Source organism: Vanacampus margaritifer, chromosome 11 (assembly GCF_051991255.1).
Source record: "Vanacampus margaritifer isolate UIUO_Vmar chromosome 11, RoL_Vmar_1.0, whole genome shotgun sequence".
NCBI classification, from domain to species: domain Eukaryota; kingdom Metazoa; phylum Chordata; class Actinopteri; order Syngnathiformes; family Syngnathidae; genus Vanacampus; species Vanacampus margaritifer.
This window is the reverse complement of record NC_135442.1, coordinates 496,266-520,385: the sequence shown is the minus strand read 5'-3', so window position 1 is coordinate 520,385 and position 24,120 is coordinate 496,266. Positions and strand designations below refer to the sequence as shown.

The following is a 24,120-nucleotide window of genomic DNA, read 5'->3' as shown; positions in this document are numbered from 1 at the left end:
CAGTCGCTTCCTGGTCGTCTTTGAAATGATTGGTGGATCACATCTCGCAATATTGGCAAAATGGGCAAAACATTTAAAACAATTGGATGCAAACACGGCTATTGTTCTTCAATTTTCAAACGGATCCAGCAAGAATGAACTTGAGCAAATACCAAATCATTGAAATGTTTTTCTTGCCATGACATTGTTGGTTTCGACTGAAGCATCATTTCAAGCCATGAAAAAAAAATCTTCAACTTTTGAAAGCAAACGTTTTAATGAAGCTGAAAATTGCAATGCTTTATTGCCTATTTTGAAAAAAAAAGAAAAGTGTGGCAACAAATTGAGCATTTGGTTGCCACCGCTGCACGACTTGGGCGCCTTTGATGACATCACGGGTGCTTTCGGAGCGGGTCTGCGGCGGAGACGGACGCGGTGACGGCAAGCGTCGCAAAGGACTGACATTCAAATGCTGTTGTGAATGTGACCTTTGACCCTTCCAAGAAGGAGCAACGGCCTTGCTTTCGTTCCTTCCCTCGGTGCCACCTCGGACGCTCGCTGCACCCTCTTTGAGTACTCACACTCGGGCACCCTTTTGTGGAATCTTTATGATGATATGTTAAGTTCAACACTTTTGCGGTCATCCCCTCTCAAAAAAACTTTTTTTTCTTTTTCTTTTCTTTTCTTGTCCTGGTTTTGCAATTCGCGAGCCGACAAAACGGATGGCATTTCTAATGATTAGTGAAGTTTCTTTTGTGTGTTTGTTCTAATCCAAGCACAACATCCTTCCCGTCCGTCATGTAAAAAAAAAGCGGCTGCCAGATTTGCAACACAGAAAACGTGACTGTTTTCCAAATCTCTCGTCTGGCGGCCGGCGAGGTCAAATGAGGTCAAATGAGGGCAAAAGTGGCTTTTTGGTGGGAAAGAGTTGAGGGCGGGGCCAAAGTGTTCAGGGCCGCCTCCTGTCCTCTCGGTTGCCGTCTCGGTTCTCCTTGTTGCGCTCCTCTGCTCTCCCCCTCCCCCGTTTGTCCTCCTCCATCCTGCTCCTGTCCTCCCTCCCTCGCTTGTGCCCCTCCCCCCTTCTGCGCCTCGCCCTCTCCTCCTGCTCCTCGTCGTCGTCTTCTTCCCGCCGTCCGCGTCCTTTCTCCCGTCCTTTCTCCTCCTGCCCCCTCTGGCCGGCTTTGGTCTTCCTCGTCGTCCTCGTCTTCTTGTGGCTTTGTCCTTTCTGCTTCTTCTTTTTGCGCTTGGCGTCCGAGTCTGGAGGGGGGATTGAAGGCAAAACAGCTGTCAATCATTTGAAAAGGCGACATGGCTGCAAACTGCCGACATGCGTAGCGCTAAAGTGCACGAGTGTCCAGTTTCAAGGCCGTGGACAAACGTTTGACCAGGAAGTACGTTTGAAAAGGAACCAGGGTGCAAACCATCGACGTGGCCAGAGTCGGTCTCATCGGCTGTCTTTGTTTCAAAAGGCAGCAACTTTTTCAACATTTCTTTTCAGTTATCGTTAAAAATAGACATTTTCAAAGAAGGCTGATGTGATTTAAAAAAAAAATGTCTACAAGAATAACCGTAAAAGCGTGTTTTTGTTTTGTCGGACAATAATCGTACACTAAAATCGGAAACGTTCAAGATCACAACGTTTGTTTTTTCATCTGACATTATACAGAAACGCCAAGGTGGTGAAAGATGAAGGTTACAAAAGCAAAACGACAGCCGTGGCTTTGTGCAGGCGGAAAAAGCAGGATTGAAGAGAATTTGTCGTGGGCTTGAAATACTTCCTGTTTCCCACGCTTCGTCTTTCGAATGTACACAGTATCAAAGGTGGCGGCTGCCCGTGGAATGACATCCGAAATGCAGGGAAGAGCTGAAATAATACGTGTGGCCACAAGGTGCGAATGGCGATGCAGCCTGTATTGAGCGTTTGCAACTTTGTGTCGACCACGTTGCGGATGCGCTTGTGACGCACCTGAGCTGCTGCTGCTGCCGGCTGACGAGGACGAATCCGATTCGCTGGACGAGTCGGAGGAGGAGGAGTCGGAGGAAGAGGAGTCTGAAGATTCCACTTCCTGGTTCTGAGTCATGATCATCTTGGGGGCGTTCTTTAGATGTTCCCGCAGCTCGTCCCTGGAAAAGCACAAGCGACACTTTGCGGACGTGCCGACGCGGGTGCATGTGGTCCGTCCGTGTGTGCGTGCGTGCGTGCGTGTTGCTTACGTGAGTCCTCCCAGGCCGATGGAGGTGAAAAAGTTGATGGCGAATCGCGTGTTCCTGGGATTGTCGCGAGGGAAAAGTCCCTCAAAGAAGCTCTGCAGAGTCCTGGAAAAAAGGCACAAAAGCTCAAGATTGGCAGCTGAAATCCATCACAAGACTTTTTCCTCAAATGTTTACAAGTGCTGCAAATACAACCCAAGTTTGCCATTTTCACATGAGACGCAGCCGTTGCACTTTGCATGGTGGACTTTTCTTTCCACGACACTCATGGGAATGGCGGAAACGGGAAAGCAGCTAACTGCAGCCAACATAGCGGTCGGTAGCGACGGAACGGCAAGATGGCGATCCCGCCGTATGAAAACGCTAAAAGCCTGAAAATCCAAGACGCATCTTCTTCAAATGGCCGTAACTCACAACGCCATTCCAACGTTTTGCATCCATACCACGTATGTTACGGGAGGGATTTTCATGTGCGGGGGAGGGGGTATCGGCGCCACGCAGGAGACTCCCCTCTAAAAACTGACAGTATTTAAAGGGTTAAAAAACAAAGTCATGTTGATTTCCATTTGTGCGGTTCTAGCACCCTCTGGTGGCGAGTTTTTTTCTTCTTCATACAGCATGTTTTGGCCCTTCAATGTTTCCAATCCACGCTGATGGTCAGATGTCGGGAAGGTCATATATGAAGTCTTCATTGTGATTTGCATGCATTGCGGTGATGCACAACATTGCGCTTTGGTTTTTGAAAGAATGGCCGACCTCCCCACAATATGGTGACGCTTGGATACGGAAGCTCCCTGGAACGGAGCGGGCAACGTAGCGGCGTCCGCCTCCGAGCCGCACGACAAGCACTTGCGTGTGACGCCGGTGGTTTTGCGTGGCTTACATGTCTTTGAAGCGCTGGTTGAGTCTGGGGAGGCCCATGTAGGCGCACAGCTCCTGGAAAAGAATCTTGACAAAGATTCTGCTGGATGAGGTGGTGGTCTCCTCGCTGATCTTGATGCACTCCAGAACCTTCAGAGAGGAAAGCGCAACATCACAAACCGCTTCACAAAAAAAAAAAACAGGTCCGCAAAGTGCTCCAATGGTCTTATTTGGAAGATAACAATTTCCACCACAACAAAATGCTTGCCAGTTGGATGCTTGTGCGTGTGTGCGCGCTTACGCTCCAGGGGATGGAGTCGGTGTAAAGGAGGTGAGCAAAGAGCCTGGCCACGTTCCTCAGCTTGTTGGTCTCCAGCCTGTGGATGGTTTCGTACTGCTCGGCGAAGATGGCCTCGAAGCTCTCCATGTACTCCTTCTTCAGCAGGCAGAACCTCTGCACGCCACCACAACATCCGGCCAAAAGCAGAGCGGTTAGCATTGCCGAGCGCGCAAAAGAAAGCTTCGTTTGCTCAGCGCTTGCTTGCAGCCGCTCGCGCAATTTCACATCGTTGGACTTTTTCTTCCGAACCCGGACGTGACAAATCTTGCCCACGTGCAAACGCTCATTGCGCTCGCGGCTCATTGCGCTCGCGGCTCTTCCGCCGGAAATCCGGCACCGTGCCGGAGTACTTGACGCCACAGAGTCAAGATTGCCGTTTGTATTTTCAACATCTTTTCTTTCTTTTACTGAAAATGAATGTGGGCTTATCGGCCTCCTCGACGACTCATAATCGGCATCGTCTACTTTTTAAAGGTATTGATTGCACATGGAAAATAATCAAGTTATCAAATTCAAAATATGCTGCAAATGTTGATCGTGAATGAACGCGCGCACGTCTTACCCCAGCGAGCAAACCAAAGAACTTCTCGTAGGTCCTCTGCTGAGCACAGCAGTCCAGAATCATGTTGCAAAGCTCCTTCTGCGCACGCACACACATTTGCGGACAGGTGAGCAGTCCGTCAGCCGAGCGGAAGAAAGTGCATCTGGTCACGTGTGCGTGTTACCGTCTGACTGTCGGGAAATTCCATCTTGATCAGCTTGTGAGCGCACTCCTCAAAGTCCAAACTGCACAAGTGAGGAAGTCAAGATGCGCACAATCACGCACACGACGCGATGCGATGTGACGTGACGTGTGACGTGACGCGACGCGACGCGACGCGACGCGACACGACGCGACGCGACGCGACACGACGCGACGCGACGTGACGCGACGCGACGCGACGTGACACGACGCGACGCGACGTGACGCGACGCGACGGCTAACTGCTAGCGGCAGCTGCCGTAACCCAATGATAAACATTTGGGGCCCAAAACAAAAACCAGAAAGGGGACCATTTTCTGTCTTTTTCCGATCATTGTGAGGACTTTTTGGTGGTCCCCACGAGTCCAAACCTCTTTGCGAGGCTTTTAGAGTTTAGCTTTGAATTGGGTAAGGTTAGAGGAAGGCAGTTGCTTGTGAGGGTTACGTTGACGGATGATGTCAACCAGATGTAAACCCAGCGTGTGCGTGTGCGTGTGTGTGCGTGTCAGACCTGGACTGAATGACAAGGTAGATGGTCCTCCTGAAGGCCACCAGGTTGACTTCCGTCTGGTCCAAGACGGTCACCTTCTCGTCTGAGGCGGATCACGCAAGACGCGCTCGTGTCAGGACAGACGTCAGGACAGACGACAGGCAAGACCGCACAAGACCAGGACGTGTCCCTCACCTTCGCCGTCCTGCTTGTCATCTTCGTCCTCGTCCTCGTCCTGGCTGTCCCCTTCGTCCCCGGAGTCGCTGGTGCCCTCGTCCAAGATGTCTGCGCGGCCACACCACAAACGCGCTCACTCGTCCGGACGCTTTTGCCGCTTGACAATCATCAGTCGTCCTTCTTACCTCTTTTCAGCGTTTTGTACTTGTCCTCGTTTTCCTGGAAGTTTGGGTCCATCTTGAACACGTCTACGCACACGCACACACATTGATCACGCTTTTTGGTGTGTTTGCGACACGGCAACCTTCACATGTGAGCTTCGGTCAACTTTTTGTCTCCCTGTGAAGCATCTCAAGCTTTTTTATTGCTCGCTTAATCGATGGAATAATCAATAGACAAGTCCATTTTTTAAAAAGTTGCACTCGTTTAAACGTAAAAATGCACTTTGAAACACGATAATTATGTAAGTTCCTTTTGGATGAAACAAAATGGAGTAAATTACTTATTTTAAAATGGAAAAAAAAGGTGCAAAATGCAAACAATTCAAAATTAGTATGAATAATCTTTTTTTTTTTTTGGACGATGATGCTGATTTTGTCATTGTGGAGCGCAATCACTGAAATTGTAATTGAATTTGGATTCATTGCACAGCCCTGCCAATTATTCATACTGGATTTGCATCCTGTTTGCTGAATGCAGGCTCACGGTTAGAAGCCTCAACGTTCACATCAATGATGTTCATACAAATCTTACGGTGTACAAGTTTTACTGATGAGTATTTTTGAAATTTGTGTAGTTAAAAAAAAAAAAAAACATCACATCAATGGACTTATAGATTGTTTTGTGGATTCATTGGTGACACGGATGGAATTGGCAGGTTCGAGACAACTGACAAAAGCTCCTTTTGGTGTTTGACAAGCGAATATCACGCGTGAGCTTTTGGGCTCGGCCAAACAAGCGAGTGGCGAGCGGACGGACGGACGGACGCACGGACGGACGGACGGCACTCACTCAGGATTTCGTCGGCGTCGTAGTCGTCGTCCAGCGGCAACATGTGCGTGAACTGGTCGTCCTCGTCCACCAGGTCCAGCCCCTCGGGGATGGCGGGGTGGTCCTTGAAGCCGTCCTTGCGGATGGCGAACATCACCTCCATCATGTACTGCACGCGCTTGTCGATGGCCGACTCGTGCAGGACGTTTCGCAGGCGCTCGAAGATGGCTGCAAAACAAGTCAGTCAGCGTTCTGTCACCACAAAAAAATAAATAAATTTAATTAAATCACACTTTTACTTTACTCAAGACACAATAGAAAAAAAGAAGAAGGAACGGGCGAGAATTAATACCAGGTATCGGCATCGGGCCGATACCAGGACACGTTTCGCGGTGTTTGCACTTTTCGAGGCCGACAGAAAAAAATACACTTTAATCTGCTGATTATTTCAAAATAAATATGTAATGCATAAAATGTATATTTGGAGGGTATCTCGTGCCATGCGTCCATGTTGGACACATTGAAAATGCGCACAGAAGAAAGTTGTGACTCCTTTTTCACACATTAGGAAGAATTTGAGCCTTTGGGAAGTGTTATTTGAAGGAAAAACACTCTTCAAGTTGATGCTAACTTCCTGTTAGCATTAGCGCTAGGCTAGCTATGTTTTAAGAACAAAGCATGTTTTGTATTTCAAGTGGATGTCATTCTTATCATCACGTTTTATTATCCTTCATTTCTTGAAAGACTTTTGATATTGGACCGAATTACAACCAAAAAGAAATTCACTTTACAAAAAAAGAAAACTCAATCTTTTTTTTTTTGTCTTAAGAAAATAAGATTCGATTGCAAAAGTATCTGGCATGCGGACACGGCGAAATGAGCGCCATGAAAACACAACTTGGATGTCAAGATTTGGGTTTTTTCTTGGAAAGAATTTGGCGCTGAAGGCGATTGTGTGGGCAATGCGGGTGTCGGGTTAGCGGGTGTCGGGTTAGCGGCAGCGGCGCGCGCGGAGCTAGCTGACCGTTGATGCCGCGCGGGGAGACGTCGGTGAGCTTGAGGCCGCACTCCTTGAGGAAAGCGATGGACACCTCCACGCTGTCGTCGGTGGGCCGCTCCAGAAGCAGCGTCAGCATCTCCAGACACAGAACCTCGTGGGCCTGCACGCACGCACACACACACACACGCACGCACACACACGCACACGCGCACGTCACGCGTCGGCTGCTGCCAGCCACAAACCCGCCTGCGCTCGTTGCTACCTACCACGTTCTGGTTGATGAGATGCGCCACGAACTTGGACGACGTCAGACATTGTTGCTGCAAAACAAAACGGGCCACTGATCAACATTTTGTCTGTCTTCACCTACTTGGAAAAAGACAAACGGACTCAAAGACGCGAGCGACTCTTGGCAAGAATAAGCCTCAACTTGCAAACACAATGGAATTCATTCACAGAGGTTTTTTGTCAAAAAAGTCAAAGCACATTCCATTTTGTTGACAAATAAGCATACAAATGCAGTATTTACTTTGTATACAGAACATCAATTCAATTTGAAAAAAAAAAATAGATTTTTTTTGGGGGGGTAAAAAGTAATTCAGGTGGAATGTATGTTTCTAGAGAAATCCTCGACACATATTTGAAATGAGGGAAAATGCTGAGTCGAAATTGGCTACTGTGCTCTGTCAGGCTAGCATCAATGCTAATGCTAAGGCAACGCCACCCACGGCGGATGCTGCAAATCGTGCTCGGCTTCAATGGCGGCGCTTGTTGCCGTAGCAACCGCACGCCGCCCAGGGACGCTACCTTGATGTTGCGTCGGTATCCGCGCCTGAAGGTGAGGATGAGTCGCTTGAGGATGAGCTCGCCGATCTGCGGGAACTTGGAGTTGATGATGGCCACCACGGCGGCGTAGACGTGCGTGAAGATGGGCGACGCCGCCTGCGCCTGAAGCACCGAGCGGGACAGCAGACCCCTCAACACACACACGCGCACACACACCTTTCATTTGAATCCTTTCGGTTTCTTCCCATTATGCAGATTGGACACAATTCAAGTCTGACAACAGATTCGCGCACTCATTTTTATGAACTCCTTTTTGTTCTATTAACACGAACAACAGTGGAGATGAACATTACACTTCAAACTTTTTTTGTGACGGATGGAATACTTGAGCGTTGTTCCGATCCCGATACTCAGCTTTGCGGTATCGGCCGACGCCGAAGTTATTTTTTTTCCCTCCATGTGAAAAACTGTCCTGCCATTGGTTCAGAGCGCTCGAGGACCAATGGGATGTTAGCTCGGCGTGCCGTGAACACGTCACGCGTCAGTGAATGTCGTGCACGAGCAAGACACAAGACAATGCATCCAAAGTCCCATATTAGCGTCGGAATTCATGGCATCGGCATGTTACTCGTTACTCTTTTAATGCAGTATCGGGGCCTCTGCCGACACCAGTCTCGGTACAACACTAATTCCAAAGTCATTATCTTGATGAGCACCCCCCCAAAAAAAAAAAATGTTGTCAGGTTTTGAAGCGCAATCGATTTTGACAACTTTTGTCTCACCAATTTTTTTTTTTTATGGGCGGTGCTGGAACCCATTCATGGCTTTGCCTTCATTTTAATGTGAAAAAAAAAAGTCATTTGAGATAGGAATGTTCCATTTCCAAATCAACTCCTATCCGGAAGGCTCTGCCGTTTCTTTTTCTTTTTCACTTTCTTTTGAATAAGTGTGTTTTTTCAAATTCTTCTTCCGTACGGCCCAAATGAAAACCTTTCACGGCAAGGATGAACATCGGGGCCATTTTCGCCCGTTGCCTTGCTTCCATCCACACGACATGCGATTGCAGTCGTTTTGTGTTTGGAGGTGGGCGGGGCTCTCACCTTCCCCGGACGATGTTCTCCTGCAAGATCTCTTGGATGATGTTGACGATGTTGGACACGTTGACTTTGTTGATCAGACCGTTGATGGACTTCTTCAGCGCCTCCCAGCTCATCCTCTGGTAGGCCAAGCTGCGCGGCAACAGCGGGCGGGGGCGGGGAAGGTTCAGGAGGGAGGACGAAGCCAAGAGTCAGCCGCCGCCGGCCTCCTCAATGCATCTAAAGCGAGCAAACGAAGCGGCCTACCTGCTCTTGTCGGTGATCTGCTGCTGCATGAGGCGCAGCTTGGCGGGCGGGATGTAAGCGCCGCCCGTCCGGGTCAGGATGGGGTCCAGCTCCTCCTTCTTCTTCTTGGCCGGCGGCTGATGGCTCCACGCCGGCTGTCCGTCGGCCGAGGGGCCGCCGCGCCCCCGCTGCTCTCGTTGCTCCCTGCCCCGCTCGCGATCCCTGAGCAGAGACGGACGTCAAGTTCAAAACACAAACTGGATTCCAAACTTTGATTACAGCCGTCAACATTTTGGTCACGTGGGGCTGCCAGAGGACACAAGCCAATTCACATCGATGAAGCGAATCCATTTTGGGGGGAGCGGAGTGGGCGTGTCCAAGCAGCGGCGTACTCGAAGAACGAGTCAGGAGCAAATTCAAATGGGCTGGCACGACTTGTCCGTCCCTCCAAAAAGTTGTTGCCGAGCTTCTTACCGAGGGTGGCGTCCTCTGTCGGAACTGTGACGGTCTCTGGACCTGGACCGTTCTCGTCCTCTGGACCTGGACCGTTCTCGTCCTCTGGACCGGTCTCGTCCTCTGGACCAGGACCGGTCTCGTCCTCTGGACCAGTCTCTTCCTCTGGACCTGGACCGGCCTCGTTCTCTGGACCTGGATTGCGCTCGTCCTCTGGACCGGTCCCGTTCTCTGGAGCGGTCCCGTTCTCTGGACCGGCCTCGCTCTCTGGAGCGGTCCCGTTCTCTGGATCTGCCGGAGCTTCCGGGCCCGGATCTCTCTTGTTCCCTGAACTCGTCTGGGCGTCCGGATGGGGACCCGTCGGGATGTCCCACGTCGGGCGGCGGTTGCTCTGCGGCCCTCTGCAAACAAGCGCAAAAAAAAACGGCTTCATGAAAAGTCAACGGGGGGAAAAATTGCAATACAATCGAATGCAGAATAATCATCATTTTAGAAAACCAGATTATTTGCTTCTATAATGGATTGCAAAACTATTGGACAGCGACATTTATCAGGGATGGTCGGGTACCAAAATGTCAGCTGCAACTTGAGGGGTGAAGGACAAGTTTGACTGCTTTCAAGGATTGCGCCACCGTCATGAGCCACATTTGGAGAAGCCGACGTTCTTTTTCCGACAAATACTGATGACGACGCCATTTTGGAAAATACAAACTCCAACTTGACATTTGCCAAATGTGTTCCCGACCGTGATGTGCGCCACGCTGCTCCTGATCTTCCTCATGGCGACGTGATGTTCGTCCTCGCCGCTGCTGCTGTCGGAGCTGTCGGAGCCGCCGCTGCCCGCCCGACTGCCGTCTGCTCCTCCGGCCGGACTCTTGGCAAGAGGGGACTCGTGCCGGGGCGCGGGGTCCTCATCGGACTCTCCTGACGGTCACGCATGCAAGTATAGCACATGTGAGCAAACAGCGTCACCCCTCCGTATCATTTGTGCATTGCTAGCACATAAAGGAGTGATGGAAAAGGCGCCACACTCCCACCAACATCGCCTGCTTGACAACATCTCGACCAAGTTAACTTAACTTGGTCTCGTCAGACCACACCACGTGGTTCTTCTGTTATGCAGAAATGTGAGAGCTCTACTCACTTGTGACATACCGCATCAAAATCTTTAAAAAATAATAATAATAACGCAACGTTAATTTGTCACAAAAACACTATTCATGGGCAAAAAAAGACAAATAATTGTGCACAAAAGTGCAATGGTTGACCCCCCAAAACTTTTTGGGGTCACTTTTTATCCTCAGCATGTATTTGAACAACTTCTGCCGTGTCACTTCTTCTCAACTCCTGATTTGTTTGTTTTGTCAGTGCAGGCGTTTGAGTGCCAAATTAAATCAGGTGAAAGCATTATTTTGTCCTCCTTTTTTTTCTTGGCTTTCCTTACAAGATGACGTTTAGCGCCTCGTTCTTGTATGTTGTCCGTTTCTGTGCTTAGCCAACCCGATACCAACCTTTTGGAAGTAGAAGACATTTCTGAACGTTTAGAATGGCAAATCAGCAAAAAGGTCCTCACCGACATCAAGACCCCGGCGGACTTTGTATGAAGACGATAGTTAAAAATCGGTGCATCTTCATCACATTTACAGACTCCAACATTCTTAAGATGTATCACAGGAAGATGATACTTTTGTCAGCTGTTGTCTCGTGTAAATCCATTCATCTTTCAAATTTGACACACATAGCAGCCAGACAGCCGGCAGCAAAACATTCTCCACATTTGGCCAATGAACTTACCACGGTGTTGTTTCTGACCAGGACTTGTGCTTGGAGAATCCATTTCTAAAAGGTAGAAACGGATATTTTGAAAGGCATGAAACAATTTCATCATCCCAACGCAACAGATGCAAATTACAAACCGCATCAAACATGGTTGTGATATACCAGCCATTAAAATAAAAACAAACAACAAAACAAGGCGGTGGTTATGTCGGTTAGCCGCGAATGTTATTTTGCCGTGAGTCGTGACTGTGCGTAGTTCCCGCCTCCCCATTGTGTCGCTTGTTTTCATTTTCTTTTGCCACCGAAAAAAGGCCGTTTTCGGAATTACCAGCGTAAGCTTCACAATAACTGTTCAATTCTTCAATAAACACGCGAAACAAAACAGCTCGTTTACAACTCTCGACTATCTGGAATTGTAAACTGTAAAAAAACAAACAAAAAAAGCATATATATATATATAGATATATATATACCTTCGAGATGAGCGCTTTACTCACTCGGCCACGAGACGGTACACATTCACCCGTGTAGAATGATTACTTGTAGATTCCGTACGATTTGAGGCAACATAACGCTAGGTAGTGAGTTGCTGGTCACGGCAAAATAAACCCATGGGGGAAAAAAAACTAAACTTTTTTCTTGTTGATTTTTGCATTTCTCTCTCGTGCTAAAGCTAGCGAGCTAAGGCTAGCGACGCCAAACGTGTCTAGCAGGCACTCACCCTTTTTAATTATTCTTCAAACACAAACTTCCTCGTCTTCTGTCACCTTCTTGGACTTCGGTGAGTTTAATAGCGCATGTGAACATCCAAATTGTGTCTTTATTTCGTTGCGAGAAGAAAAACACGAACGGAGTATAACGAGCGCCTGTCGCTTGATAAGCTTCCGGGTCAATTTGCTGCCTTGTGGTTGACGAAAACAGCTACAAATTAAATATGTTTTACTTATTTTTTTGTTTAATTTGACGACTCTTTGTTTACATACAGTAAGGTTAGTGTGGAAAATAAAATATTAGGATTTGCTCGAGTGACTTCCAGTTAAAAACATACTTCTGGGTCAGCGTTTACTTCTGATCGTTAGTTTCCGGCTTTCTGTGAATGGGCGAGTGGAGCTTTACCAGAAACACGTGACCTCCAATTCCGTCTTACTTTTTTACTAAGCCTAATCCTAACTATAACACGAAACATAACCATAACCTTGACTCAAACGTACGTAAAGTAGTATTCTTTGTATTTTTGAGTATATTTCGCTGTTTTAACTGAGACGACTGTTGGCACTTTCGCCACCACCGGAAACACGTGACCCCTATTTGAACACCAAAGTTGTAGCGCAGCGCCACCGAATGGCGAATGTAGCGTAATTGCAATACATCGTGTCATACGCTTCACGTTGGTTTGTCTGAACTCGGTGATGGAATCGGATTTATATTGTGATGGAAATATGAATTCACAAAAGCGTTAGCCTCCGTGAATTTTTGAAGTCAGTTGGAATATGCATATATATTGACGTGACAGTCATGTACATTGCTGTAAAACTGTTGACTGAACACTGAGTGTTGAAGAAGAGAGGAAAACCATGTCAAAGTTTCTTTGAATCTGAAGTTTGTTTACGCATAATACATTGATGCTTCCAGAAAGCCTCCTCCCCAATTGTGCAGGATTGTTGGATTAAGCATGTAAATCGAATCCAAAACTGTCCATTTCCCTTCCCTTCTATCCAGCCTAGTGTCTATACATTTGACGGCAGTTGCAGAAAGTACTGCATATCATTGTGTACTCTGCGGGCAGCTCCAGTTCACAACACCGGTCATTTCTTTGGAACAACTTTGTAGATCGCCGTCATTAACAGACACAACACGTTTGCATTTCAAATCCCGCTCTTGCAAACTCAAGCATTTCAAAACTCACGGCTCGAATGCAAGTACTTGAAAACTTAGGAATAACTCACAATTAAGGACTCATAGATTTTGATTTAGGTGTAAACACATAAAGAACACGTCACATGCAATTGAAAACAAGTTTCCGTTTTAGAGTCAGTCAACCGACTCCAAATCTTGCTTCCATAGAACACGAGAATTGCAAACTGAGCACACAACGTAACATAGAACAAGACAAAAGAAAACCAAAAAGAGGGACAATAAATTCTTCAAATGATCAAATAGCAACAAGGCTTGCTTTGTTTGAACCCTCCTCAATGTCCTTCCAAAACTTTCCATTTTCTTATATTAAAAAAAAAAAGGCTCGACATTTAAATCACGGTTGATTTGAGGACGTTTGTTAAGTCCGTCTGGTTGGACGTCGACTTTCGTTCGGAGGCGACGCCTTTCCGATACAGTTGTGTTGTTGATGTTGGAAACATTGTTTAGATTCAAATTGTCTACACGTTTGTATAATTATTTGCTTTAAAAAATAAAGCGTTTCGTGTGTCGCTCCATGTCACGTGTTTCCGGTAAAGGTCACGTGTTTCCGGTAGAGCTCCATTCGCCCAGCGTCTGCAGCGCGACGCTTTCTCGCACAAAATACATCAAAAATAAAATAAAAAAAACATTGTCATTTTGTTGTCAATCAGTCACCTGCTATACGTAATGTTGTTAGTAATCATCAATTATTTTACTCTGAAAACATTAAGTAGTTTAGTGTATTGATTTTTCCCCACTCACTGAAATCGTTTTTTTCTGCTTTGTTGAGGTCACATTTGGAGTCTCTCAAAACGACGAGTTCATTTTTCACGTCGTGTATATTGCGCACGTTAAAATAAAAAATAAACACATCAAAGCTTATTTCTTGGACGTGTCCTATGTTAAGCATATTTTCATATACAGCATTTCCATTGGAATGCCCCCCCCCCCCCGGTTAATCTTCTTCTTTCTTTCTTTTCCAAACAAAGATGAAATGTGCGTGTGAAGCATTCGAGCAACCAACGAGCAAACTGATTTGTGAAATAGTTGTCAAGATCATTCTTGTGATGTGGATGAGAATTTTGGGCCCAAAGGCTCGTACCATATGTTGACATTCCAATTTGTTTGGAATATTCTCCGTGCTGTTTGTGGAACCCTTTTCCAGGCGTTTGTGTCAATGACACGCTTTGCCAACAAATAACAGTCAAAGTGTCATCTCAATCTTGCAATTCATCTTCCATATGGCAAATGGACTGCATTTATAAAGCGCTTTAACTGCACCTCAGTGGTGGACGGCCGCCGGGTCCGCTGGGAGCAAATGGGGGTTCGGGACACGTCGACATGGTCACCGGGGGTGAGGATCGAACCCACAACCTTGCAAATGGGAGACAACCTCTCAAAAGTCACGCCGGCCCGAATGCACCAAGATGGAACACAATCCGCAACAACTGTCATCAAAACTTTAGCCACAGTTGACATCAGAACTTCGCTCCACAATATCTTGTCATGCACACACACACAAATATTGACTTTTTGAGAAATGAGTTAAGGATTTGGAGGGAAAAATGTCTTTTGCTGGGAAGCCGTGATGTTTTATTTGTACAAATTGTTTTGAGAAATGCACTGACTGTTTTGCAAATTTCAATTTGGATCTGAGAAAAGCACCAAAAAGAAAAGCAAAATCTTTTGAATGTTGTCAGTGTGTTCTGGGGTAACATTCGCACAAGTGGACTGTTAACGTAGTAAAAACAAGACATTCTTCTTCTTCTTTGGTATTTGTCACTCAGTGATGTTAGAATGTGTGTGAGGTTAAAGGTCACGTGTCACATCAGTGTTGGCGGTCAGTGTGTGTGACGTGGGAAAGTGGAGGAAACGAGACTTCATAAAAGTCAATTGTGGTCGACTGGCGTCATTTCTTTCAAAAGTTGAATGCAATCAGCAATGTTCATCATTTCGTAGCTTTCATCTCATTGTTTGATATTTAAAAATGATAATTATTGAAAAAAAGGTTCAAAAAAATCTGTCAATGTTGACTTTTAATTGACACTTACATTTTTTTGTAAAATACATCATGGAAAAATATTCATTCACTTGCAATATATACTGTATATAAAAAAAACTTTACATTGAGCTTTTGGTTGTTATCTTTATGCTAACAAAAGAAATAACACCTTAACATGTTTTATATTGAAACCTTAAAAAATATAGATTTGAATGACTTGAGAAAACGCAGCGCTGAAAGAAATACTGCATATTGCATTTATTCAGAATTTGATTCCAATGGTAGAACTGCAACATAGCAGTTGCAGCTGATATCATGGGGCAATATGGAAAAAAAGTCAAATAGGGCATACATTTAAAAAATGACCTAAAAAAGTATTCAATTAGCAAAAAATAGCATACAAAAAAATTGATTTTATCAACAAAAAAAATGCAGAAAATAGTAGTAAGTAAATCTAAATAGTATACTAACCATGTTGTAAGTAATAAATATGGACAAAAACAGTCCTCATAAAGTTTTAGTCAAAATGAATAGATTTGAATGAAGATGACATTTTTAAAAAATGTCATACATTTGTACGAAAATGAAAAAAAAATGGGAGAAAGCGTCGCATCCACGCACGTTCCTAAAGACCTGCGAGTTATTTGTCTCGGGCGAGTCACGTGATCACTTTGGGCACGCGTGCGAGTTGTGTGCGCCCTCGCGCGCGCCGCGGACGCACGCGCGCACGCGCCAGTCCGGTGAGACGTCGTCGTCGCTGGCGAGATGAAGAGAAGAGAAAAAGCTCAAGCGCCTTCCAGGTAAGACAACTTGAGACACTTCCGCTGACATTTACAACCACTTTTGTCTTCTTGGCGTCTTTCTGGTCCTCGGCGACTTTTGACGTTGTGCGCGTGCGCGTAACGGCGACGCGCGCTTCGAGGCGCGCTTCTTTGGCGCGCTTCGAGGCGCGTGGAAAGAAATGTTCGCCGCCAAATCGCGGTCGATCTTGCCAAATAGTGAGATGGGCCGAAAGAGCGGCGGGAAAAGCCGCTGCCACATTGTGAGACCGGCGCTGCCGCACGACATCCATTTAATCACAATATTGCTCAAGTCACTACACTGACTACAGCATATCAATCGTAGGCTATGACGTCATCGCCCATTGATTGCATCAGTCTAAAAATGTTTCATTGCATAAATTAAACCCACGGTGTAACCATAGCAACAATAGCAACTGACTAAACAATCTTACAGAAAACTTTGTCAGTGCCAAATAGTGAGCCAGGCGTGTCCAATAAGGTGCTTGGCGATGCCAAATAGTGACACAGGCATTGTGGCCAATACTAACAACGTGTTTCAAATTGACACAGAAATAGTGAGAACGGCCGATGTTTAATCCCAAATTGCCAAATTGCAAGAAGCTGTGCCAAATAGTGAGACGGGCGTGTCCAGGCACCAAACAGGCGCTGCCAAATTGTGAGCTATGTGCGGCGTTGTATGCCATCCAACAGGAAGTGACGTTTGCCGCCAGCAAGTCGTCATCAACATGACAAATGACAAGAATGTCAACAAGTTGCTTTCCCAGCGTTTGTGTCTTTAGCATGCTAGCAGCCTAGCGGCCATCGGTGCCTTCAAGGCATGCCGCTGAGCCCGCTCACCTGGAGGACGTCACATGACGCCAGGAACCAATCAGCTTTCACCTTACTAAATCACACAAGATGCTCATTAGTTAGCACGTCAACTTTTCCTTTTAGGTGCACAACTTCAACCGCCGAGCTCATTATTTGGCAGGGCCTCACTATTTGCACACATTGTCTCATAGTTGGCACACCGGTTTCACTGTGTTTTGTTTTATTTCATTGAGTTAGTTTTTATTAGTTTTAGTTTTTTTTTTTTTTTAATGCTTAGTTTTAGTATTAGTTTTCATGTGTATTATTTGTGCACAATATTAAAAAACAAAACAAAAAGTAAAATACAATTAAAAAGTAAGACATTTCTTAGCTAGCACCGAGTCAAAAGTCAAGCACGCAAATTTGTCGTCTTTGTTTAATGAAATTGAAGTTTTTCCCTCGACTAAAATAAGCTTGCACTGGACACGCCTGTTGCACTTCTTACGCCTCCGTGTCAGTATTTGGCAGCGCCAGTCTCGCTATTTGGCATCAGCCGTTTCCCTATCAGCTTCATCGGTCTCACTATTTGGCATGACCCATTTAACCGCAGCCTCGGTCCCGTCTCACAATTCCGACACCTCTGTTTTGAGACTTAGTAGCAGCACCTGACTGTGCCTTTCCCGGCTCTGCGCTCAAACGTGCGGCGACTCGCGTTGAGGGCGGAACCGCCGGCCGAGAGAAAACTTGAAAAACCGGAGTGCCAGGAGGTGTGTGTGTTTGCGTGTAAGGTCGTTGAAAAGTGCAACTCGACATCAACGGTGGCACAGCTGTCTACGCTTCCTGTCGTGACTTTACCCCTCCCCCTCCCCGCTCTCTGGGCTGGCAGGAAGTGAGCAGGAGGCCAACAGGAAGTGAGCCGGAAGCGCGCGAGGAGCGATGGCGTCATGAGCAATCCCGGTCTCCCGCGCGGTCGGCGCTTCTTCTGCCGGGAATGGGCACTGGACAAACTCCGGCGCTCCCTGGACGGCCGCTACGCCGGGGCGGGGCATCCAGCGGGGGTCCTGGTGATCGGCGGCCCGGGCGCCGGTAAGACGGCCCTCTGCGCCGAGGCGGTGCGACCCGACTCCGAGGCCGGGCGGGCGTCCGGGTTGGCGTCGCGGTGCCTGGCCTGGCACTTCTGCCGACGGGAGGAGCCTGCTAGCGGACTGGCTTGGCGCTTGGTTCTGGCCCTGGCGGAGCAGCTGAGGCGGTCGCCGCTGCTGCCGCCCGAGTATGGCGCCAGCCTTCGCCGCCGCCCGCCCCTGGAGCCACTCAGCTGCCAGACAGAACCGCACCTCGCCTTCCGAAGGTTTGTACGGAGGACCTCGTCATCGGCGGAGTTGAAAGCTTTACGTTTTGGTACTTGCCTTGGGGTCAGGGGTTAGCGTGATAATAGTTTCTGCAGCCCAATTCTGTTCCCCCGGAAAAAAAAGTACGGGAACTCTTCTTGTCGGCTTAGTACTTGTGGAAGGTCCTGGAACCTTCAACGCACCCACATGAACACATTTGCTCCCCAAAACGTATAAATACGTTCTATTTAAAATATTACCATACTCCCAAAGACGTATTTATATGTTGTTGTTGTTTCTTTTTAATGCTCGAGCATCCAGAAGGCTTTGATGCAGCCTCCGACCTGAAGTTCCAACAAGTTGAGGTCCCCGTCAGAAATATAATGCTAGCGTAGCACGTTTAGCATGCTTTGAAATGAACCACTGTGGACAAAAGTTGAGGGGCAAATTTTTCAGCATATGAAAATGCGTCCAACTCTTCGGTCCATATTCATGATTTCACAGGACTTACGCATGTGGACAAAATGATTTGAAGAAATTCCTTTTTGTTGCTTCATCAACGTGACCCGGTTCTTGGCTCCGTGTACTGAAGTGATGCAAAATCAGGAATACGGACAAAAGTATTGGAACGCATCTGTTTGAAGAATTTAATTCTTTTGGAATCTGTGGTGTATTATTCACTTTGATTCCGTCCATCACAAATTTGCAACAAACTTCAACATATTCCATAAATTGACTTTTTCATTGACAAGAAACTACAACAAGAAGCACAAGTTCTACTACCACTAGGACTCCGCCTCCTCCTACAACTACATTTGAACTCATTTGCTCCCAAAAATGTATAAAAACGTTCTATTTTAAAAGTTTTAAGTGTCCCAAAGATGTATTTATACATTTGTAATGTTTTTTTTTAATGCTCGCGCATCCAGAAGGTTTTGATGCAGTCGAGTCTCCACTGCAGAGAACGGTTGAGGAAATGGTTGTTATTACGCAAAAGGCCAGCAGGTGGCAGCGGTGCAAAATAGCTCAATCAGGGCCATGTTGCAAAAAAGCTCATTTACTTCCAATTCTTACCAGATTTGTGAATCATGATGAAACTTAGCTATCTTCGAATGCTAATCGCTGCAAAATGGAAACAGATAGAAATCGACTTTTTTTTTGCCTGATGAAAGAAGAGACTTTATTCTTTCTTTTGGTGGGTTCCATGTTTTGCTAGCAGTAGAAGACAATATTCTGTGGGCCTTGCGAAATCAGACCGCAGGTTGCTTCAGTCAAAATGGCTGCCAGTCAATGAGTTAAGAATATTCTACACGCGTCTCCCCTTGCTCAACCTTTTTGACGGTTTTGACTGATTCAAAGCGTTCCAACTTCACCACATTCGGATCATTCAAACCATCTCATATATTATTCCAAGTCCCAAAATTCAAAACATTTCCAAAAGCCAAAAATTCACGACTTTTTGACAGATTCAAATCATTCCAATGTCAACATGTTCAGCTAATTATCATTGCATGAAATTTAATATCCATATTCCACAATTTTTCATTGATCCTTCAAGAAATTGCATTCTCTAGTTTCTTGTGTGTTTCTAAGAGTTTTTTGCTGACCTGACCTGCTTGTGGTGTTGCGTCCACAGATACGTCCTGGAGCCCCTGCTGGACCTGCCGCCACCACCCCGGAGCATGATGCTGCTGGTGGACTCTCTGGACGTGGGCTGCGAGGGGACCCAAGGGGGCACCGGGAGGAGCAGCTCCATCGCAGAGCTTTTGGCGGCCCACCAAAACATGATGCCCAGCTGGATTCTCCTGGTCTGCTCGGTCCGGCGCCACAACAAGACCGTGAGCAGGATGTTCTCAGGTGGGTGCCTGCTGTTGTAAGGCAGTGGTTCTCAAAGCTTGGTGGGCCACACAAAAGATTATAACAGGCCCCCTTGTGTGGCGCCCGGCCATAGTCTCTGGCTCCTGTTCTCGACAGCATAAAAGGCATTTCCTTACACTTGACTTTGTGTGTGTCAGGTTTTCGTAAGCTCTGCCTAGATGACCTGCGTCGGTCGGACACGGTTCACGACGTGCAGCAGTACATCCTGAAGCGTTTGGACCAGGAGGCAGCGCTTCGGCGACAGATCACCCCGGACACGGCAGACATGTTGAATCTGCTCCACATCAAGAGCGGTGGCTGCTTCCTCTTCCTGGAGAGAGTCCTGGATGGGGTGGCCGCCTCCCTCGTGGGTCTCCGCGAGATCCGAGATATTCCGGGGACCCTGAATGGCCTCTACCTATGGCTGTGCCAAAGACTCTTCCCCCGGAGACTCTTTAGCTACGTCAAGCCTCTCCTTAATGTCATCCTGGCGGCCCCGGCCCCTCTCGCCCCGCAGGATCTGTTTACGGCACTCTGGACACACAACAAACTACTCAGCGTCCAGGAGTTCCACAACAGGCTACGCACCCTGGCACCCCTCCTGGTGGATGGTCCCGGGGGCAGCAAACTGCTTTTCCACGGCAGCTTTTCAGAGTGGCTAATGGACATAAAGTACTGCACTCAGAAGTACTTGTGCAGCCGGGCCGAGGGGCACGGCATGCTGGCCATGTCTCTGACACTAAGGGGACCCCTGCTAAACTCGGAGGAGGCCGTGCAGCTCGCGACGCATTTAGTCTACTCTGGTCACCATCAGGACCAGCCCTGGATTTTGGCCCTGTGGATGATATGGGCTGACGTGCCCACTCTGACTTGGACTGGCAGCAGTTCCCTGCCCAGTTTGGGAACACAAGCTCCAGCCTCGACGCACCAAAAAGTCTTGCAGCTCTTCAAGATGAGCGGACTTGTTTCTGTAGACCCAATTTGCGAAATACACAGTACAGGTGAAATGGCAGACAGTGAACTTCTTAAATCTGTGAACCGCTTGAGTTCTACAGACGTGCAGACCTCACTTGCTGCGGCGGCACTTGAGGGGTCTGCAAAACTGGTCCGACTGCTCCTGACTCGCGGATCTGACCCACTCCTCAGTGACCACCAGGGTCAAACCCCGCTCATTATAGCCTCCAGACAGGGTCATTTAGACATGTTGATAGCTCTTTTGGACTGGGTGCGGATCCAGGATGTGCAGACCGCCACCACAATGCTGGAGCATGCTGACAACGACGGATGGACTGCGCTACGGTCTGCGGCCTGGGCGGGGCACGGCGAAGCGGTCAGGCTTCTGCTGGACGCAGGGGCGGACGTGGATGGGTGTGATGCGGAGGGCCGCACCGCCCTCAGGGCTGCGGCCTGGGGGGGTCATGAGGAGACTGTCCTCATCCTGTTAGGCTACAAAGCTCAAGTGAACAAGGCTGACTGCAAAGGCCGCACCCCACTGATTGCCGCCGCCTACATGGGACACCACGAGGTGGTTGGGGTGCTGCTGGACCACAAGGCTCAAGTGGATTTGGCTGATGGGGATGGGCGCACGGCTTTGTCGGTTGCCGCCCTCTGCATCCCCACAGCAGTCGGACACCAAGGTTATGGTGAAGTTGCAAATCTTTTACTGGAGCGAGGCGCTAATCCAGGACACAGAGACAATGACGGAATGACCCCGCTGCTGCTCGCAGCCTACGAGGGCCACGATGACATAGTTGAGCTTCTGCTGGAGGCTGGCGCCGATGTGGATGAGAGTGCGGGCCCTAAAGGCGATGTGCCCGCTTGCGCGGCTGTGACCCCGCTTCTGGCCGCCGCTGCCATGGGCCACATGAAGACTGTGTCGCGACTTCTCTTTTGGGGGGCTGCCGTGGACGCCATCGACGCCGAAGGCAGGACAGCACTCAGCCTGGCGGCGGCGCGGGGGACCACCGAGGTGGTACGTGCCCTCCTGGACCGGGGGCTGGACGAGAATCACAAAGATGACCTAGGCTGGACCCCGTTGCATTCCGCAGCCTGCGAAGGCCACCGGGCAGTCTGCGCCGCCCTAACAGAGCGAGGTAGCACGGTACGGGTCGGCGAGATGGATGTTGAAGGCCGTACGGCACTGATTCTGGCAGCCCAGGAGGGACATCTGGGTGCCACCCGATTGTTGCTGGACCGCCGCTCGCCCATTGACCACAGGGCTTACGACGGACACTCTGCCTTGAGCGGCGCCCTTCTGGAGGGGCACAGCGAGGTGGCAGAGCTCCTGATGAGACGAGGGGCTGACACCGACGTCCGCGACGCAGAGGGGCGACCACTACTGTACCTCCTGGTGTTGGAGGGGCAGCTCCACATGTCAACTCTCCTCATAGAGAAAGGGGGGCCGCCTCTGGAATCCCGAGATTCCGAGAGCCGAACTGCCCTGCATGTGGCCTCTTGGCAGGGAATTGTGGATGTGGTGGACTTGCTCTTGAAGCACAGGGCCAATCCCAATGCTCAAGACGCAGAAGGGAGGCCGCCCTTGCATTCTGTGGCATGGACGGGGCACACAGATGTGGGGCGCCGTCTCCTGTCAGCAAGCACCATCAACATAGACCTGACTTGCCACCAAGGGGCGACGGCTCTGAGCATCGCCGCCCAGCAAGGACACGCTGACGTGGTCGCCATTCTCCTGCAGGGAGGTGCCAACCCTGACCACGTGGACAAATACGGCCGGACCCCCATGAAAGTAGCGGGTAAGCACGGTCATACCAAGGTGATCCGGCTCCTGGAGAGCTTTGGGGCCAAGCCATACCATGCTCTCATACCCAGAGGCAGCATGGCTTCTCCTGACAACAAAATATCCTTGAACTTCACTGGAGCTGAAAGGAGCGTGACCTCCTCGTCCTCACCGTCTTCTGCAGGTTCCAGCTCAGGACATTTCCACTCCGCCCACAGCTCCCAGACTTCATCCACCGGGCACTCCCTGAGCACCCTGCAGACGGTTCCAGCCGACAACCTCAGCTTCATTCAGCAAATCCAGCAGCACTCGTTACCCCGAAGCCGGAGCCGCCCATCAACCCTATTCCTACCACCTGTAGGCTCGGGAAGTAACCGGCGGCATCAACACAAGGGGAGCCCTGCACCGATCACAGCTGTAGTCCAAAACTGTAAGCCAGCCCCCAGAGACTCAACTTGTGGATTGGACCATCAGAACAAAACGAACAAAAAAAACTTGCAGCGGGTAGATGCCGAACTCAGGACTACTAAAACTGCCCAAGGTGCCCCGCCCAGAATGCAGGGCCCCCACCAGAGGGAAGTTTGGGACCCTCCACCCAAGCACAATGCTGCATTGCCCTCCAGTGCCTTAGAGATCTCCATGCAAACCTCAGACCCCAAGCTCCACCTCAAACATGCCATCAAGATGAAATTTGAGGGTCCCACCAGCATTTCCTTTCACAAGAGAGAGACCCCACTGTGAGCCCCGCAACCAGGCCTCGTCACATGGTCTAAATGATCAGGACTAAATGAGCCAGGACCCTGGACTATGCCTGGGTGGGGCAGCCGATCAGGTGCTAAGACTCTCTATAGCTCCCTGCCAAAGATACAGGCCGGCCCACCACAGGGAATCTTGGGACCCTCGCTCAAGCGTAACGCTGCTCCTCACTTAAGCCCTACGGCGCCCTCCGGAGGCATAGTCTGCGCAAACATTGACGATGAGCGCAACTTGCGACAGACCTTCAAACTACAGTTTCAGGGTTCCAGCCCCCTTCAGTGCCCCCCCCCCACGCTAACTCATGCTAATAGTTCCGTTTTGGTTTGCCAATGAACACTCGTGTCATAAAAAGTTGCCAATTATTCTGTGACCGCATTTGGAGTCTTTGTGAGACTTTGTGTGAGCAGGGCTCACTCGCACCCGCACCCGCAATAAGGCCTTATTTATTCGAATTCTGATATTCAAGTTCAAGTATGTGCTCATTAAAACAATGAACACTTCATGTGTTTCACTTCATGTGTTTGTTCTCATCTTTGAAGCGACCATTTATTGACAAAATGAGTTCCATTTTCAAGATGGGGGTTGAGTCGAAATGAAGCTTGTGCACAAACCTGCGATATCGCTTGCAGTGATTTGGACTTTTCTCCTAAGGTTGGTTGAATCAAATGTACTGTGTAGGAGTCGCCCGAGAAAAGCGGTCTCGTCTCTGCGCTTGCGTGGCTTTTCTCCGCTTTGGTTGGCTAGAGTTGAACTTTTTGCTTTTAACTCAAAAACAGCTTTCAAAAACGCAGATAAACATTTGTTATGTAGAACAACAAGAAA

At 48.5% G+C, this 24,120-nt stretch overlaps 2 protein-coding genes across 4 annotated transcripts; one reads left to right on the top strand and one right to left on the bottom strand.

Moving 5' to 3' along the window:
• Window positions 1–231: 231 nt before the first annotated feature.
• Window positions 232–12,416, bottom strand: cwc22 (CWC22 spliceosome associated protein). Of its 3 annotated transcripts, XM_077579369.1 has the most exons (21): window positions 11,852–12,171; window positions 11,146–11,190; window positions 10,097–10,275; window positions 9,481–9,752; window positions 9,373–9,438; window positions 8,920–9,120; window positions 8,677–8,805; window positions 7,598–7,766; window positions 7,057–7,110; window positions 6,815–6,950; window positions 5,812–6,018; window positions 4,986–5,048; window positions 4,819–4,908; window positions 4,645–4,726; window positions 4,117–4,177; window positions 3,954–4,031; window positions 3,353–3,505; window positions 3,074–3,201; window positions 2,194–2,295; window positions 1,946–2,103; window positions 232–1,236 (listed from the first exon to the last, which is right to left on the bottom strand). In XM_077579369.1, the coding sequence occupies exons 2-21, from the start codon at window positions 11,186–11,188 to the stop codon at window positions 929–931; spliced, it is 2,679 nt and encodes an 892-aa protein (XP_077435495.1). In that variant the 5' UTR covers window positions 11,189–11,190; window positions 11,852–12,171; the 3' UTR covers window positions 232–928. The 3 variants fall into 3 exon arrangements, with proteins under 3 accessions (XP_077435495.1, XP_077435494.1, XP_077435493.1); XM_077579368.1 differs by lacking the exon at window positions 11,852–12,171 and adding an exon at window positions 12,179–12,416 and having other exon boundaries at window positions 9,373–9,752; XM_077579367.1 differs by having other exon boundaries at window positions 9,373–9,752.
• A 3,359-nt stretch (window positions 12,417–15,775) lies between these two features.
• ankrd50l (ankyrin repeat domain 50-like) lies at window positions 15,776–23,995 on the top strand. Its single transcript, XM_077579405.1, has 4 exons — window positions 15,776–15,828; window positions 17,507–17,968; window positions 19,585–19,805; window positions 19,964–23,995. The coding sequence occupies exons 2-4, from the start codon at window positions 17,565–17,567 to the stop codon at window positions 23,281–23,283; spliced, it is 3,945 nt and encodes a 1,314-aa protein (XP_077435531.1). The 5' UTR covers window positions 15,776–15,828; window positions 17,507–17,564; the 3' UTR covers window positions 23,284–23,995.
• The last annotated feature ends 125 nt before the right edge of the window (window positions 23,996–24,120 follow it).